Here is a 14,179-nt window from a genome sequence, read left to right as displayed (position 1 = left end):
TCCTTTATGGTTCCACACCCTGTGGCCCTAACATTGTTTGCCATCGATTTTCTTTCTGTTCCTCAGTTGGATAATTTCTGTTATTTTATCTTCCAGTTCCCTGATTCTTTTCTCTGTTCCCCTTCTGCTGTTGAGTTCATACACTGAGCTTTCTGTATGTTACTGTGTTTTTTAGGTATAAAATGTTCATTTGGTTTTATGTCTTTCATGTCTTTGCTATGGCTTTGTATTTTCGTTTGTTTCATGTCTGTCCCTAATAGCTCACTGAAGCATGGCTGCTTAAAGTCCTTGTCAGATAATCTGACAGTTGTCAACTTGATGTTAGCACCTGTTGACTGTCCTTTTTTTTTTTTCATTCATGTTGAGATTTTGGCTCTTGATACAACAAGTGATTTTTTTAAATTGAAACATGGACATTTTCCTATTTATTATGAGACCCTGGGTCCATTTAAACCTGCTGTTGTAGCTGGCTTTTGTCACGCTGCTCTGGCAGGGAAGTTACATTGTTTCATTACTGCCAAGCGAAGGCAGGGGTTCAGGTTGTCCACTAGCCTCCACTGACACCTGATGTGGAGGGCAGTTTCTTGTTACCTCTGGGTAGGGGTGGGAGTCCCAGCCCCCCCACAGGGTCTCTGACTGCGGTGGAGACGGCGGCTGGGTGATGGTGAAAGTGCGCTCTCCCCGCTGGGCCTCCTCTGACACCGCCCCAGTGGGCTGGCGAGGGACATCTTATTACTGCCAGGTCGGGGTGGAAGTCCAGGCTCTGGTCTCTACTGACCACATGGGGGTAGGGAGACTTCGCACTGGCCACTGGGGATGAAACTCCTGGTTCCATACTGGCCTTTTCCAGCACCACCCTGCTGGGATTGCCGGGTCCCTCAGTACTGCCGTGTGAGAGTGTAAGTCTAAGCTGCCCACTCAGCCTTTGCCGGCGTTGTTTGGGACCACAGTTTTTCCCGTCGTCTTTGACTGTAGTGCATGGTTATTATCTAATATTTTTCTGTCTCGCTAGGCTGCCCTGGTCTTTTGGCTAGAGAGACTAGGCTCTTTTTGTTGTAGTTTTTGTCTTTGCTCAATGACTGTTGTCAGCTTTTTCAGCTCCAGGTCTGGCAAGCATGAGGCAAAAAGGAACCCCAAGGAACCCACCATTGTGTTGTTTCTTTCATCCCAGGGTCCCTAGTTAGTCTGTTCTCTTTTCTCCACCTTACAGAGTTTCCTTATGACAGATAAACAACAAAGTCCTACTGTAGAGCACAGGGAACTATATTCAAGGTCTTGTAGTAACCTATCATGAAAAAGAATATATGTATGTTCATGTATGGCTGAAACATGATGCTGTACACCAGGAATTGACACAGTATTATAAACTGACTGTACTTCAATTAAAAAAAAAAAAAAGAAAAAGTTAACCCCTCTAAAAAGAAAAAAAAGTCTCTTTACGTTTTTTATATAAATTGGGTTTTTAGTTGTAATTAGTTGAAGGAAAAAGGAAAAATACACTTACTCCTTCTTCCCAGAGAAGTCCTCTTATAAAATTTTAATCAAGCTTATATTTGTCTAATTATAACAGTAGTACAGTTTCTTTTTTAGAAGAGTTGTGTATGTAAAAAAATACCAAGAAAATTTAAATCACCTAGAATGCCACTATTTAGAGTTAAGTACTTCTGGCTTCTTTCTAATTAATATAAAAGGTATACATCATGAATATCTGTGTGTGTATTTTTTTTTAACAAATTGGAATCTTACTAGAAATCGAGGTTTCTATTAAAAATTTTTTCCTTTGGCATTAATTTAAAACATAAGCATTTCCTGATAGTGCAGATATCCACCTGCTTAGTGGAGATGCTGATTCACTCACTGGGAATACACTGTTATCAAACGTCTCTTGCAAGCAGAACGTTTAAGAGCATCAGGCTAGGTGCCGGCAGAGCTGTGGGGAACACGAGAGACACGTGTGGGCCTCCAGCAGCTTGTGCCTGGTGGGGAGCCAGACTCGGTGAGCCATGAGAACTGCACAGCGGGTAAAGCAGGCAGGCGGATGCTCAAAGCCATCTGCAGTGGCAGGGATGGGCTGCTCTGAGCCGATCAGGGAGGGTTTTGTGAGGAAACTGCTTGATTTGAAAGGATTAGCTAGCCAGAGGGTGGGGGTGGCAGGAGTATTCCTGACGGAGGGGACGGCACTTGCTAATTTTCTAAGGGGCAACAGTCTTCAGTAATTCATGGATTCTAACCAGCATTTTAAACCAGGTACCTGCCAGGACACCTTTTTCATTAAATTTCAGGAGACGGGAGCACCCATCCTAACTGATGACGTCAGTCTGCAGGTGTTCATGGATCATTTGAAGAAACTGGCTGTCTCCAGCGCCTGCTGAGGGCGGATGTGAGCAGCAGGCGGAAGAAAGCCCTGTCGTCTTGTGTTCGCGGTGGTCTCTACAGGCTTAGCATTCCTTTTAATCTTCTCATGGATTTTAATAAATAATCAAAGGAAGTGTTGTGTAACTCTTCAGATTATAATTTATTTGTTTTCCTTGTGTCCTTTACACCATAAAATCCGTATAAGGTCACAAACCTTTTGGTGCTTGTAGATGTTTGTATCTTTTTGTACCCTAACTTTCAGAGTCTATATAAAATCAGAGCTAATGTATTTTGGCAGCTTGCTTACATGAAAATCGTAATGATCAGAAAGAAAATAAATCTGGATGAAGAAAGCACTGTTTAAATTAACATTAATACAGATTTGATCTCTGAGGCCTCTAAGTCTGTGTGTGTTCTGAGTAAATTCTCCAAGAGGTAATTCCTGAACTTAATCCTCATTTACTGTCTAGATATTAACAGACAAGGAAAAGTAAGAAATACGTGAAACTTTATTGAGGCAGAGTGGTCTGGGGTGGCACCATCCCCAACTCACGTGTGATATTCCACGTAAACAGTCCGACCCCAGTAGATGTAGAGAATGGTTGATGGGCATATAAGTGGCTCTAACAGTGACAACTCTTTTTTTGACAACACATTTATCTTGTGCATCAATTAAAATAACTTTGAGTATTTTTTTATGAAAGTAATATATGTACAGTAGTTTTTAAAAAGTTATCCTAAAGATCTCATAAGAAACAATGACAGTTCCCTGCACCCCCCAAGTGTAGACCTGCTTGTCCCCGGGAACTGCTTTCAGCCTCCTTATTAGCTTTTTGTTGCTGTGTCAGTTTTAGCCAGTATTGCTCAGTTCCTGCTTTAAAAAATGAAGATACTAAGAGCTTTCTCTCTACCATCCAGTTTTGCAAATATATCTTTATTTTTATATTTTCAAGGTTGGTTAAATTTACATTCTGACCTATAACCATAGTTAACGTCTTTCATCTCCAAATTGATTCTGAAAGTTGGAGGCTGACAGAGCATTTACACAGTCGTGATAATGTAAATACTGTTTATATGAGTCAGGGAGTGGCTGATCTTCCTCCAGGGTTTCCTGTCCCAGGCCCATCATTTGAAGGAAAACATTGCAAATGACAAGATCAGTCGCTTTTCTTACATTCCGGCTTCCCGCAGGTAAGTTTGATTCTGTTTCGGATTCTGGCCTCTTAAATTTGCTGTTGTTTTCCTGATCGTGTCTAATTTTTTTGTTGAGAGAAGATTTCTGTTCTCTATTAAGAAATTCCAGCCTTCTGGAAAAATCACAAATATGTGAAAACTAAACAACATGCTACTAAACTGTTGAGTGAATGAAGAAATCAAAGGAGAAATAAAATACCTGAAGACAAATGAACATGAAAGCACGACGTGACAAAACCTGTGGGCGCAGCAAAAGCTCAGCTACGGGACGGTTATAGCAAACAGGCCTACCTCAAGGAAGAGGAAAGATCTCTTACCTAGCCTGACACCTGAGGGAACTAGAAGAAAAACAAGTGAAGCTCAAAATCAGTAGAAGGAAGGAAATAATAAAAATCAATGGAAGTAGGAAAACAAACGCTCACGATGGTGGCACCGGGAAACGACCGGCCGCTGGGCTTAAAGCAGGAGTGATGGCCTGAGTGGTGGGGAAGCCTTGACCAGCGCCTGTAGACGTGAGTGCGACAGCTCACGCGGTCTTGGGAGCGAACCGCTCGGGGCCTGCGAGCCACGAGGCTCCTGAGGTGTACGGTGTTATCTGCGACCTGTGCTGGCCCCGCGGCCCCGGAGCGCCGAGCCCTCCGCCCGGAGGCGCAGCTGGCCGGCCCCAGGCCCCGGCCTCTGTAATGACAGCCACGAGCCACTCTCTTGTCACAACTTCACAGACTTCTAGAGGCAATTCCCAAGACAGAAAGGACCTGGACAAATTCATTAAGTTTATTGCCCTTGAGACTGTCCAAGTGGTTGTCCAGGCTCGAGTGGGCAAGATTTGTACTCATTCATCTTCATCACCAGCGGGCTCAGATTGGTTCATTCTAGCAATCAGAGAAATCCCAGAGGTTACACATGAAGCAAAGAAGGCGCTGGCAGGGCAGCTACTGCCACCGGGAGATCTGTGTGTGTGGAGATCTCGCTCAAGACTTCCGAGGGAGATTCTGTGGAGCTAGAAATTTGGTGTCTGGAAATGAATGAAAAGTGTGATAAAGAAATCAGAGGTTCCCATGCAGTGTCCAGCAGACTGTCATTGCTGCTGAAGTGTCTCCTTGCTGTAACCAGGGTGGCATCAGCTTACAGACTCTCCAGAAAGCAAGGGCACGAATGTGTCATGCTGTGCAGGATATATTCTGGGGAAGTTCAGCTGAATGGCTTAGGAGAATGTTTCCAGACTGTTCGTGTTGGGACTGTGGGCACCATAACTCTTTCTTGTGCTTACAGAATTAACTTGGCATTCAAGTCCACCAGGCACTTTGAGAGGCCCCCACCCATCATGGGGACTATCACTGGTCACTCTGTGGCCGTCCCTATCCCGGCCCCTCGCCCACGCACTCCTGCAGTTACAGAGCCACCAGTGAGGACCCTGCAGTAACACATCCTTCTGCGGAAGGTTCTCAAGAAGTGTGTACCACCTCTTTTTCCACCTCCCCTCCATCCCAGCTAATGGTTCCCAGGAAGGAAGATGAAGTATCCCTTGCTCCCAACCAGCCTGCCCATGGTACCCAAGCTGACCAGGAGAAGTTGGCAACCTGCACTCCTTTAGATGGGGCCCACTGTGCTGCCACGCCTTCCAGCGGCAAGGATACTGAAACTATCAAACAGCAGTGAGGGATGGGCCTCCCCCCGACGACATCTTGGAAACAATCTTAGTCCAGAAAGTGGGGGCTTTTGTCAACAAACCCATCAACCAGGTGACCTTGACCAGTTTGGACATACCCTTTGCCATGTTTGCTCCTAAGAATTTGGAGCTGGAGGATGCCGATTGCATGGTGAATCCTCCAGACTCCCCAGGGACTGCATCTCCTCTCCAGGGCAGCCTACTCTGATGGCTCTGGGCGGGGCAGCAGTGGCAACACCAGGACGACTTTATTACGATCGACTTCAAACCGGGTTCTTCTAAAGACGACATTCTTCCAATGGACTTGGGGATCTTCTATAATGAATTTCAGGACCCCTCTCAGCTGAGCAGCCTCTCCGTAGATATCGGGACACAGTCCATGGCTAAGGGCTTGGACTCACTCCCAGAGAAGCTGGCTATGCACGAGAAGAAGGTCCGGGAATTTGGTGCCTTTGTAGAAACCCTGCAGTAAAAGTTGGTGTCCTCAGGTACCAGCAGCATCCCCTTTTTGTGGTCCCAGGAGACAGAGCCTCCCACTCATCAGCTGCTCCCATCCCTCCTCCTGCTCCAAGCCAGATGGAAAGGAGGCTGGTTTCCCCCACAGTGACCCCGAAGTCCTTGCTCGTGCACCTCCTGGAGACTCATAGCAGCAGTGAAGGCCAGTGATACTATTTAAGAGGACTCACCCTTTGGCCTCCTTCAACAGGGTGGGCCCTCTGCTTACACCGCCCTGGGCAACTGCTTCACAAAGGCTGTCAATCTGCTCCTCCTGCTGGCCCCCTGCCCTGGGTTTGCCCTGCAGCCGGCCCCTCGCCATCGGCCATCTGACATTCCAGCTGGTGGCCCAGGGGCTCGTGTGTACGCAGAAGAGGAAGGAGACAGTGCTGGGGGGAGGGAGGGAGGAAGGGCCCCTTTAGGTCTTTCTTTTCTCCTTTGGTTCTGGTATCTTCTTCCCCTCTCTCTCTTTCTCCCTCTGCCCCGTGCCTGTGTTTTGGCAATATGGCAGGCCTCCTGCCCAAGGTGATGGGAACTCTAAAGCCAGCCACTCCCACCCTGAAGGCTGTGCCAGCCCGTCCCGAGCAGCCCTGGCGGCTGCCTGTGCTTGGCTACATAGAAACAGAATCCTGAGTCTCTAGGATTCTGTTACTGGAGGCTCAGCAAGGTTCTCTCTCTTCTCCCTCCCCCTGATGCTGCTCCTTGGTTACAGAACATGGTAAATATTTATTACTTTCAGAGAAATCAGATATTTTACAGAGAAAATAGGTTTGAGGTTAGATGCTTTCACCTGGGGAAAGTGGGGGGCCTCTTCCTGGGGCAGCCCCTCCTCCCGTGGAGGTTCCTCAGATTCGGGGACCTTGCTTCCCATATATATATATACATAAGGTGGGATCCAAGAACGGGGCTGGCTCAGGGAGCAGAACCTCCCAGAATCGCTGCACCTGAGCTGACAGCGGGCTCTGCCCTGGACGCGTCCGTGTTCCCGGTGAGAGCCTGGAATCCCTCCCAGCTTCGCCGTGTGACTGACGCCTCTCTGGCCGCCCAGGAAGCCTTGGGTGTGACATGTGATGGCCCCTCAGAGGTGTGCCACGTGTAGTGCTAAAGGGGCATTGCGTGTGTCCCGCTGTGGCCCCGGGGAAGGCCAGACAGGCCCCTCCTCTTGGGCCACTTGTTCCTGTTTCTCGGGTTACGGGCCTTTTCCTCCCCCCCGCCTGGGCCTGGCCACCACCTTTAACCCCAGGGTCTGTACGCTGCCCTGAGGTTTAGTGGTTGGGTTGGTTTCTTGTTGAGAAACCAGAGCTGGGCGTACATTTGATTTAACCCATCAGGTATTGTTACTTGCAAGTCAAGGGCCTAGCCTCACGCACTGACCATCTGCTCCTCGCAGCCTAAGTGGTGGTCGCAGCCAAGGAAAACCAGGCCCCCCACCTCCTCCCAGCCCACCTGGGGTCTTCACCGGCAGCAGCTGCTCTGCAGCACAGCAGGTGGCCCCCAGCTGCTTGTTAGGAAATGCTTGTGACGTTGTTCCCACCTACGAGGCTGATCTCTGCGGGCGGGGGTCCGCTCTGATGCTGTCTCGGTTGGGCTGAGCCCTACCTCTGCACATTTTGCTGCCGCGAAGAAGTGTTCCCAGGAGTGGTGTCCAACTGACCCTCCTGTCTTTGGGCCACAGCACACCATGGCCTGCTAATCCAATCCAGGTTTACACTCAAGGCCTCAGCACTAGAAGGGTGAAGGTCCTGGTAAGTTACTGATTACCCCCCACCCCTATCTCACCCCAATATCTCAGCCACTGCCCTCCTTCCAAGGCCAAGTGTGAAAAGGCCTGTTAGCCCTTTTCCTCTTTGACTCCTACTTGTTGGCCTCTGCAGGCAGCAGCCTTTCTTCAGGACCCCATCAGTGAGAGGCCAGGGAGGCTGAGCCCTGACTTCTGTGCTGAGCCTGGGAGGAGCAGAGCAACTGTCAAGGCCGGCCCTTGCCCCTCAGCCCTGTACAATGAAAGATATGAGCCCTAGACTGACTCCCGCAGCGCCCCCAGAACAGGGCTGGGACCACCATCTGTGTCCAGGTGGGGAGCCCCTCCCCCTCCTCCAGCCTACTTTATTTGGAAATATGGAGCTATACTTTACAATGTATTCAAGAGATTTCCAATAAATTTTTTTCTGTAAGAAAAAAATCAATGGAAATAGAGACTGAAAAGACAATAGAAAAGATCAAGGAAACTAAGAACTGATTCTTTGAGAAGATAAGCAAAACTGACAAACCTTTAGCTAGACTCACTCAGAAAAAAGGCTCAAATAAAATCAGAACAAAAAAGGGAAGAAATTTACAGTGACTACCACAGAAATACAAAGGATTAAAAGAGACTACCAGGACTGGCTATATGACAACAAATTGGACAACCTAGGAGAACTGGGTAAATAGCTAGCTTGATATGTCTTCCAAATAAGAATCATGAAGAAATTGAAAATGTGAATAGACCAATGACTAGTAAGGAGATTAAAACAAAGCGGCAATCAAAAAGCTCCCAAGAAACAGAACCAGACGGCTTCACTGCTGAATTATAGAAAACATTTAAAGAAGAATTAAAACCAGTCTTTCCCAAACTCTTTAAAAATATCGAACAGGAGTGAACACTTCCTAACTGATTCCATGAGGCTAGCTTACCCTGTACCAAAACCAGACAAGGACAACACACAAAAAGAAAAATATAGAACATAGACCAGCCTCTCTGATGATACAACAATCCTCAATGAAATATTAGCGAACTAAATACTACAATGTTTTGTTTTGTTTTTTAAATCATATACCATGATCAAGTGGGGTTTATCCCAGGACTGCAAGGATGGTTTGACATCCAGAGATCAATCAGCACGTTACACCACATTAACAAAATAAAGAATAAAAACCATATGATCATCTCAATAGATGGATAAAAAGCACTTGACAAGATTCAATATCCAGTTATGATAAAAACTCACTAAAATGGGTATAGAGGGAACATATCTCAACATATATGACAAACCCACAGCGAACACCATCCTCAGTGGTGAAAAACTGAAAGCTGTCCCTCTGAGGTCAGGAACAAGACAATGATGCCCATTCTTGCCACTCACTGAACACAGTAATTGACGTCCTAGGGACCAGTAAGGAAGGAAAAGTCGTCCGAACTGGAAAGAAAGTAAAACAGTACAGATGATATGATTTTATGTGTAAAAACCCTAAAGCTCCCATCCCAAGAAAAAAGCTTATAAATAATAAATGAATACAGTAAAGTTGCAGGGTACAAAACTGATATACAAATATACAAAAATCTGCTGTTTCTATACACTAACAGTGAGCTAGGAGAGAAATTAAGAAAACAAACCCATTTGTAATTGCAGCAGAAAGAATCAAATACCCACAAGTATAATATAACCAAGGAGGTGGACAACTGAAAGACATTGTTTAAAGAAATCGAAGAAGATGCAGATAAATGGAATGATACCACATGCTCATGGATCAGAAGAATTAACATTGTCAAAATGCCCATATTAACAAAAGCAATCTACAGATTCAGTGCAATCCCTATCAAAATCCCAAGCACATTTTTCACAGAACTAGAACAAAAGAAATCCTTAAATTTGTATGTAATCACAAAAGATGAAGAATTGCCAAAGAAATACTGAAGAAAAAGAACCAAGCTGGGGGAACAACCCTCCCAAATTTTAACAATACTACAGAGCTACAGTAATGAAAACAGTGTGTGGTACTGGCACAAAACCAGACATGGATCAATGGAACAGAACAGAGAGCCTAGAAATAAACCCACAGACCTATGGTCAATTAATCCTTGATAAAGGAGGCAAGAGTGCAATGGAGTAAAGACAATCTCTTCAGCAAGTGGCGTTGGGAAAGCTGGACAGTCACATATAAATCAATGAAGTCAGAACACTCACATCATACACAAAAATAAACTTAAAATGTCTTCAAGACTTAAACATAAGATAAGACGCTATAAACCTAGAAGAAAACATAGGAAAAACATTGTGACCTAAATCTTAGCAATCTTTTCCTAGGGCAGTCTACCCAGGAAATAGAAATAAAAACAAAAATAAACAAGTGGGACCTAATTAAACTTAACAAGCTTTCGCACCGCAAAAGAAACTGTAAACAGAATAGAAAGACAACTTATAGAATGGGAAAAAATATTTGCAAACAGTGACTGACAAGAGCTTAATAGCCAGAATGGTCTCTGTCCAAAAGCCAGATTTGTTCTCCCCTATCAAAATTACGGGTGAAAAGTACTTACTGGATACGGCAATTTACTGAGTATCTACTCTGTGCCAAACACATCACTTCTGCTCTCAATTTTTTTTGCTTATTGGAGTGGGGGTAGATCGTGCTTTGAAAAAATGTATAGAGAAGAGAAAAGTTGAAAGTGGATAGAGTTGAAAGAAATTTTTTGTTTTTGAGGTGTGTGCTCATTTGTATGATGAAGACTGAAAAACAACAGAATGAAAAGGGCGTGAGATGGAGGAGAGTTAGAGCGTAGTTGACAGGACAGTCTCCTGATGAGGCAGCAAGGAATGGGGCCCACAGCCCAGTGGCGGGATTAGCTGAGACGCGGAGGGGATTCACCTAGATAGGGTCCAGGAAGGAGAATATGGAAGATGAGCTGTCGGGGTAGACAGGTGGTACCCTCAAACATCTGAGAGCTTGAGGAGGAATGGAATTAACCTTTACAAGTGCCATCTGAAGTCTATGTAAGGCAGGCGTTACAATTTTACTAGAGAGAACTTTGCTTGGGAGAAATTGTCTTCTGTTCTCTCACGTGGTTAGGTAAGGCCGTCCGAGTCCGAAGCCCGGCGCGACGCGCTGGACTACAGGTTCCAGGATGCATCGCGGCCAGCGCAGGAAGCGGCCACCTAGGACGGCTCCCCACTGGAGGCGGCGGAGGCGGGTCTGACGCGCCGACCGGAAGGCCCGCCCCCGCCCCGCGTCTCGGAGGAGCTGGGTATTCCCGGGCGGCGCCATGCGTCCGGAGCAGGCCCTGGCTTGGTACCGGCGGATGTCCGTGGTCTACGGCTTGGGCGCCTGGACCGTACTGGGCTCATTGATTTTCTGGGGTAAGAGAAAGAGCACGCCGCCAGGTACGTCTCTCTGGCAGGACCTTCCGCGGGACGCGCGGCCTTACGTGGGGCGAATCCAGGAGGTCGTAGCGGTGGCTTCGCTGTGCCGCACCCCCAGGTTTATTCTGCGAAAGTAGTGTGGGCGGTTGCTCAGGGCCGTGTGTTATCATGCAATCCGCCTGGAACGACCTTCCAGATCCTCTTAACTAAATCTTGTGTGCCGAACGAGACTGTCCCTATCCTCAGAATTCGGAGAATCTGTATGAGGTTCCAGGGGTCGGTGATTTCAAGAGGCGACGCTTCTGTAGCCCTCGTGAGAGAGCAAACAATTGCAGCACTTCTACCAGCTAAGGAGTAGTAAAGCCTTTCCAGTGACTGAGGGAAAAGGAAAGCCCTGAGCTTTCAAAAATTTTCAGGGAATCTATGGGGTCGTCTAGGTTAGTGGTTGCCTGGGGCTGAAGGGGAGGAGTTGGTGGTGAGCGACTGCTAAAAAGTACGGGGTTTCTTTTTGTAGATGAAAATATTCTAAACTTTATTTTGATGCTGGTTGCACAGATCTGAATGTACTAAAGAAATCACTGTATATTTTAAGTGAGTTAGTAGTATGATAAGTATATCCAGTAAAGCTTTTTATGTAAAAACTGTGCTGAAGATTACATTTGGTGTTGAAGATTACTGATGGCCTGACAGTACGCACCTCCAGTATTGAGCATTTTAAAACATTCCAGTCTCTTTAGTGCTCATTTAAAAATTTTTCTTTTTTAAAGAAAGAAAAGTAGTGTCAGGAATTTGTTGGGGGCGGGGGTACTTAGTTTATTTTCAAGACTTCACTAATATTTTTAATGGGTGCTGTCTAAGTTAAAAATTAGTAATGCAGGTGTTCTATTTTTTTTTTTCTAAGGCGGTGAAGTAGAGCAGAAGGATGTCTTAACAACTGAAATATCTGAGTCCCCAAAAGGGTTTTATGTGGAAACGATTGTCACATACAGAGAAGATTTTGTTCCACTTTCTGCCAGGATCATCAACTATTTGAAGTCATGGACTGGTGGCCCTGGACCAGAATCATGATCGACTGCTGGATTCTGAAAACAAGACTGGTTTAGCATACAAATTTGATAGATACCTTGATTTCCGTTTAATGTTTGTGAAAAGTATATACATTTGATTTAATTTTGCTGTAATATATAATCACAAATAGTATACAATAAAGATTTCCTTGAGGAAAAGTCAATTTGCATATTTAAGAGGTGTCCTGTACTCAGAGGAGTGTAAGATTGAAGTGAAATTTCATATTAAGCTTCCATAAACTCAGTTTTCTGAGACTAGTTCATGTAACTATGCTTTCACGTTGCTGTCAGACACAGCTTCTGTGGTCTCCTTAGGGTTAGATTCAGCAAATGTCCATGGTCAGCTCGGGACTTACAGCAGTCCTTTGGGCACTGTTGGGTGCTTGGTGAGTATGTGATGAATTAGATTATTAACTCCTGAGTTAAATAGACTCGATCTCATCTTTAGGAGCAATACAGAGACCCTCATCCCTTCAGCAGGCACGGCCTGAACCTCGGCTGTGGCTCCCAGTACAGTCCAGAAGCGGGGCTGCAGTCAGCACGGCGTGCTTCCTGCCCTAGAGTGCTGCAGTGTTCTCTCCACTGGTCTTGTCTGGTTGCAAGTAACCAACCCGCCTAAGTGAGCTCAAATCAGAAAGGGGCGATTATTGAAACTGCGCATGGACAGCTCAGGCGGAGTATGTTGAGGTCTTCGCAGGGCCTGGCAGCTGCCTGGGGCTTGTCTGCCTTGTTCCTTTCTCGCTGCACCCCTGTTTTCCTGCTCTGTTATTTCTGCAGTAACAGAGCTAGCTCTGGAAGACATCGCTTCCCAGCTGTGGTGCCTAAGTCTGATCAGCCTCCTCCCAGCCCAGAGTTTGGCTTCTGCCCCTGTGAGAGACTCGGTTCACTCTTTATGCCAGCCCTGCCCTGTGGATCATTGAGTTCTGCTTCGGTTATTAAGAAACTAGCATTCGTTTAAAAGATCATGGTTTCCAGAGGTTTGGGGAGAGGGAGGGAGGGAGGAATGAATAGATGGAGCCCAAGGGATTTTTAGGGGAATGAAATTATTCTGTAGGATTCTAAAGTGGTGGCTACATGTCACTATGCATTTGTCAAAACCCACAGAATGTACAACAGCAAGAGTGAACCCTGATGTAAACGATGGACTTTGACTGATGATAACGTGTCCACGTTGGTTCATCGATTGTACCAAATATGCCACGCTGATGAGGGATCTTGAGGGTCGGGGAGTATATATGTGTGAGTGGGGAAGGCTATGTGCAGTTTGCTGTATTTTCTTCTCAACTCTGCTGTGAACCTGAAACTGCTCTAAAAAAATTAAGTCTGTTAATAAGAAAAGCATTCATTTCCTATGTGGGTTGCACTTCTTGTTCATAGTTATTTGGGATCCTGCAAGGAATAGGGATGCCTGGTAGGAGGGGAATTAAGCATTTCTGGGTCCTGCTACAGTACTGTCACCTTCAAACCTTGGCTTGATTTCTCCTTGATGCCCTGAGTGGTGCTTTGGTGCAGTCAACCTGAGTGACAGATTCCACGATAGGAAGTAACAGCTTTAGGTGCCAGCAGCAGAGCTTCAAGGAATGTCAAAGGTCGGGGCGGGGGGGTAGTGGGTGTAGCCCAGTGATAGAGCACGTGCTCAGCATGTACAGGGACCTGGGTTCAATCCCCAGTATCTCCATTGAGGGGGAAAAAAATGGGTCAGTGCCAGCAGGGTGGATGCCCCAGTTGGCCCCTGTGATTGGTCCTGTGACCAAACATGAACAGGAAGCAGGATGCTGTGGTGGACGGGAGATGAGAGAGGCGAGTGAGTCAAGTGTGGGAGAAGGGTAACAGTGACGTGAACCTTTCGGAAGACATTTCCCAACTTCAGGGACTCAGGAATACACGGAAAGGGGAGGACTGGGGGATGTGTGGCATTTGGCAGGTGAGAGCTGCTAATAGGGAATAGGTGACACGTTAAGATACACAGCTAGACTTGAATCTCACCTGGCAGACAGTTACCCAGGATCCATAAACTGGTGGGGGCCACAGGGATTGGGGGTTAGCTTTCCTTGGGGCTTGTCTGGGTTTATTTGGTAAATAGAACCTCATCGTCCTCTCTTATTTCAGCCCAGGACTCCCCTGAGCTCAAGATCTGTATCCATCTGGCATGGCCACGTGGAGGTCCTTTGGCCGCGGGAAACTCATTCAGAACTGAAGTCGCTGTCTTCACCCACCAGCCTGCTCTTCCTGCTCTGCCCCAGGGAGTCCTCCCTCGGTGGTTCAAATCAGAACCCCACCATTTT

General features: G+C 46.4%; 2 protein-coding genes, 1 long non-coding RNA gene and 1 pseudogene across 7 annotated transcripts in view; 3 read left to right on the top strand and 1 right to left on the bottom strand.

Annotated features, from left to right (window-relative positions):
• The window catches only part of SEC23B (SEC23 homolog B, COPII coat complex component), a 35,203-nt gene extending 32,689 nt beyond the window's left edge, over positions 1-2,514 (top strand). For all 5 annotated transcript variants that reach the window (XM_072943746.1, XM_072943747.1, XM_072943745.1 and 2 more), the window contains exon 20: positions 2,283-2,514. In XM_072943746.1, the coding sequence (XP_072799847.1) occupies positions 2,283-2,372 (90 nt within the window). In that variant the 3' untranslated portion in view covers positions 2,373-2,514. The remainder of the gene's footprint in view (positions 1-2,282) is intronic.
• A 754-nt stretch (positions 2,515-3,268) lies between these two features.
• Positions 3,269-6,302, bottom strand: LOC140687357 (uncharacterized). The gene is made up of 2 exons (XR_012061596.1): positions 5,905-6,302; positions 3,269-3,662 (listed from the first exon to the last, which is right to left on the bottom strand). It is a non-coding gene; the product is annotated as an uncharacterized lncRNA (long non-coding RNA).
• On the top strand, positions 4,233-5,690 carry LOC102525039 (autophagy-related protein 13-like; annotated as a pseudogene).
• A 4,366-nt stretch (positions 6,303-10,668) lies between the features above and the next one.
• Positions 10,669-12,058, top strand: SMIM26 (small integral membrane protein 26). Its single transcript, XM_031674397.2, has 2 exons — positions 10,669-10,848; positions 11,729-12,058. Exons 1-2 carry the CDS (start codon positions 10,731-10,733, stop codon positions 11,893-11,895), a joined length of 285 nt encoding a protein of 94 aa, XP_031530257.1. The 5' UTR covers positions 10,669-10,730; the 3' UTR covers positions 11,896-12,058.
• Positions 12,059-14,179: the final 2,121 nt, after the last annotated feature.

The sequence above is a fragment of the Vicugna pacos genome, chromosome 19, assembly GCF_048564905.1.
Source record: "Vicugna pacos chromosome 19, VicPac4, whole genome shotgun sequence".
Lineage (NCBI taxonomy): Eukaryota > Metazoa > Chordata > Mammalia > Artiodactyla > Camelidae > Vicugna > Vicugna pacos.
Note: the sequence above shows the minus strand (reverse complement) of the source record. Positions and strands in the feature narration are given on the sequence as shown.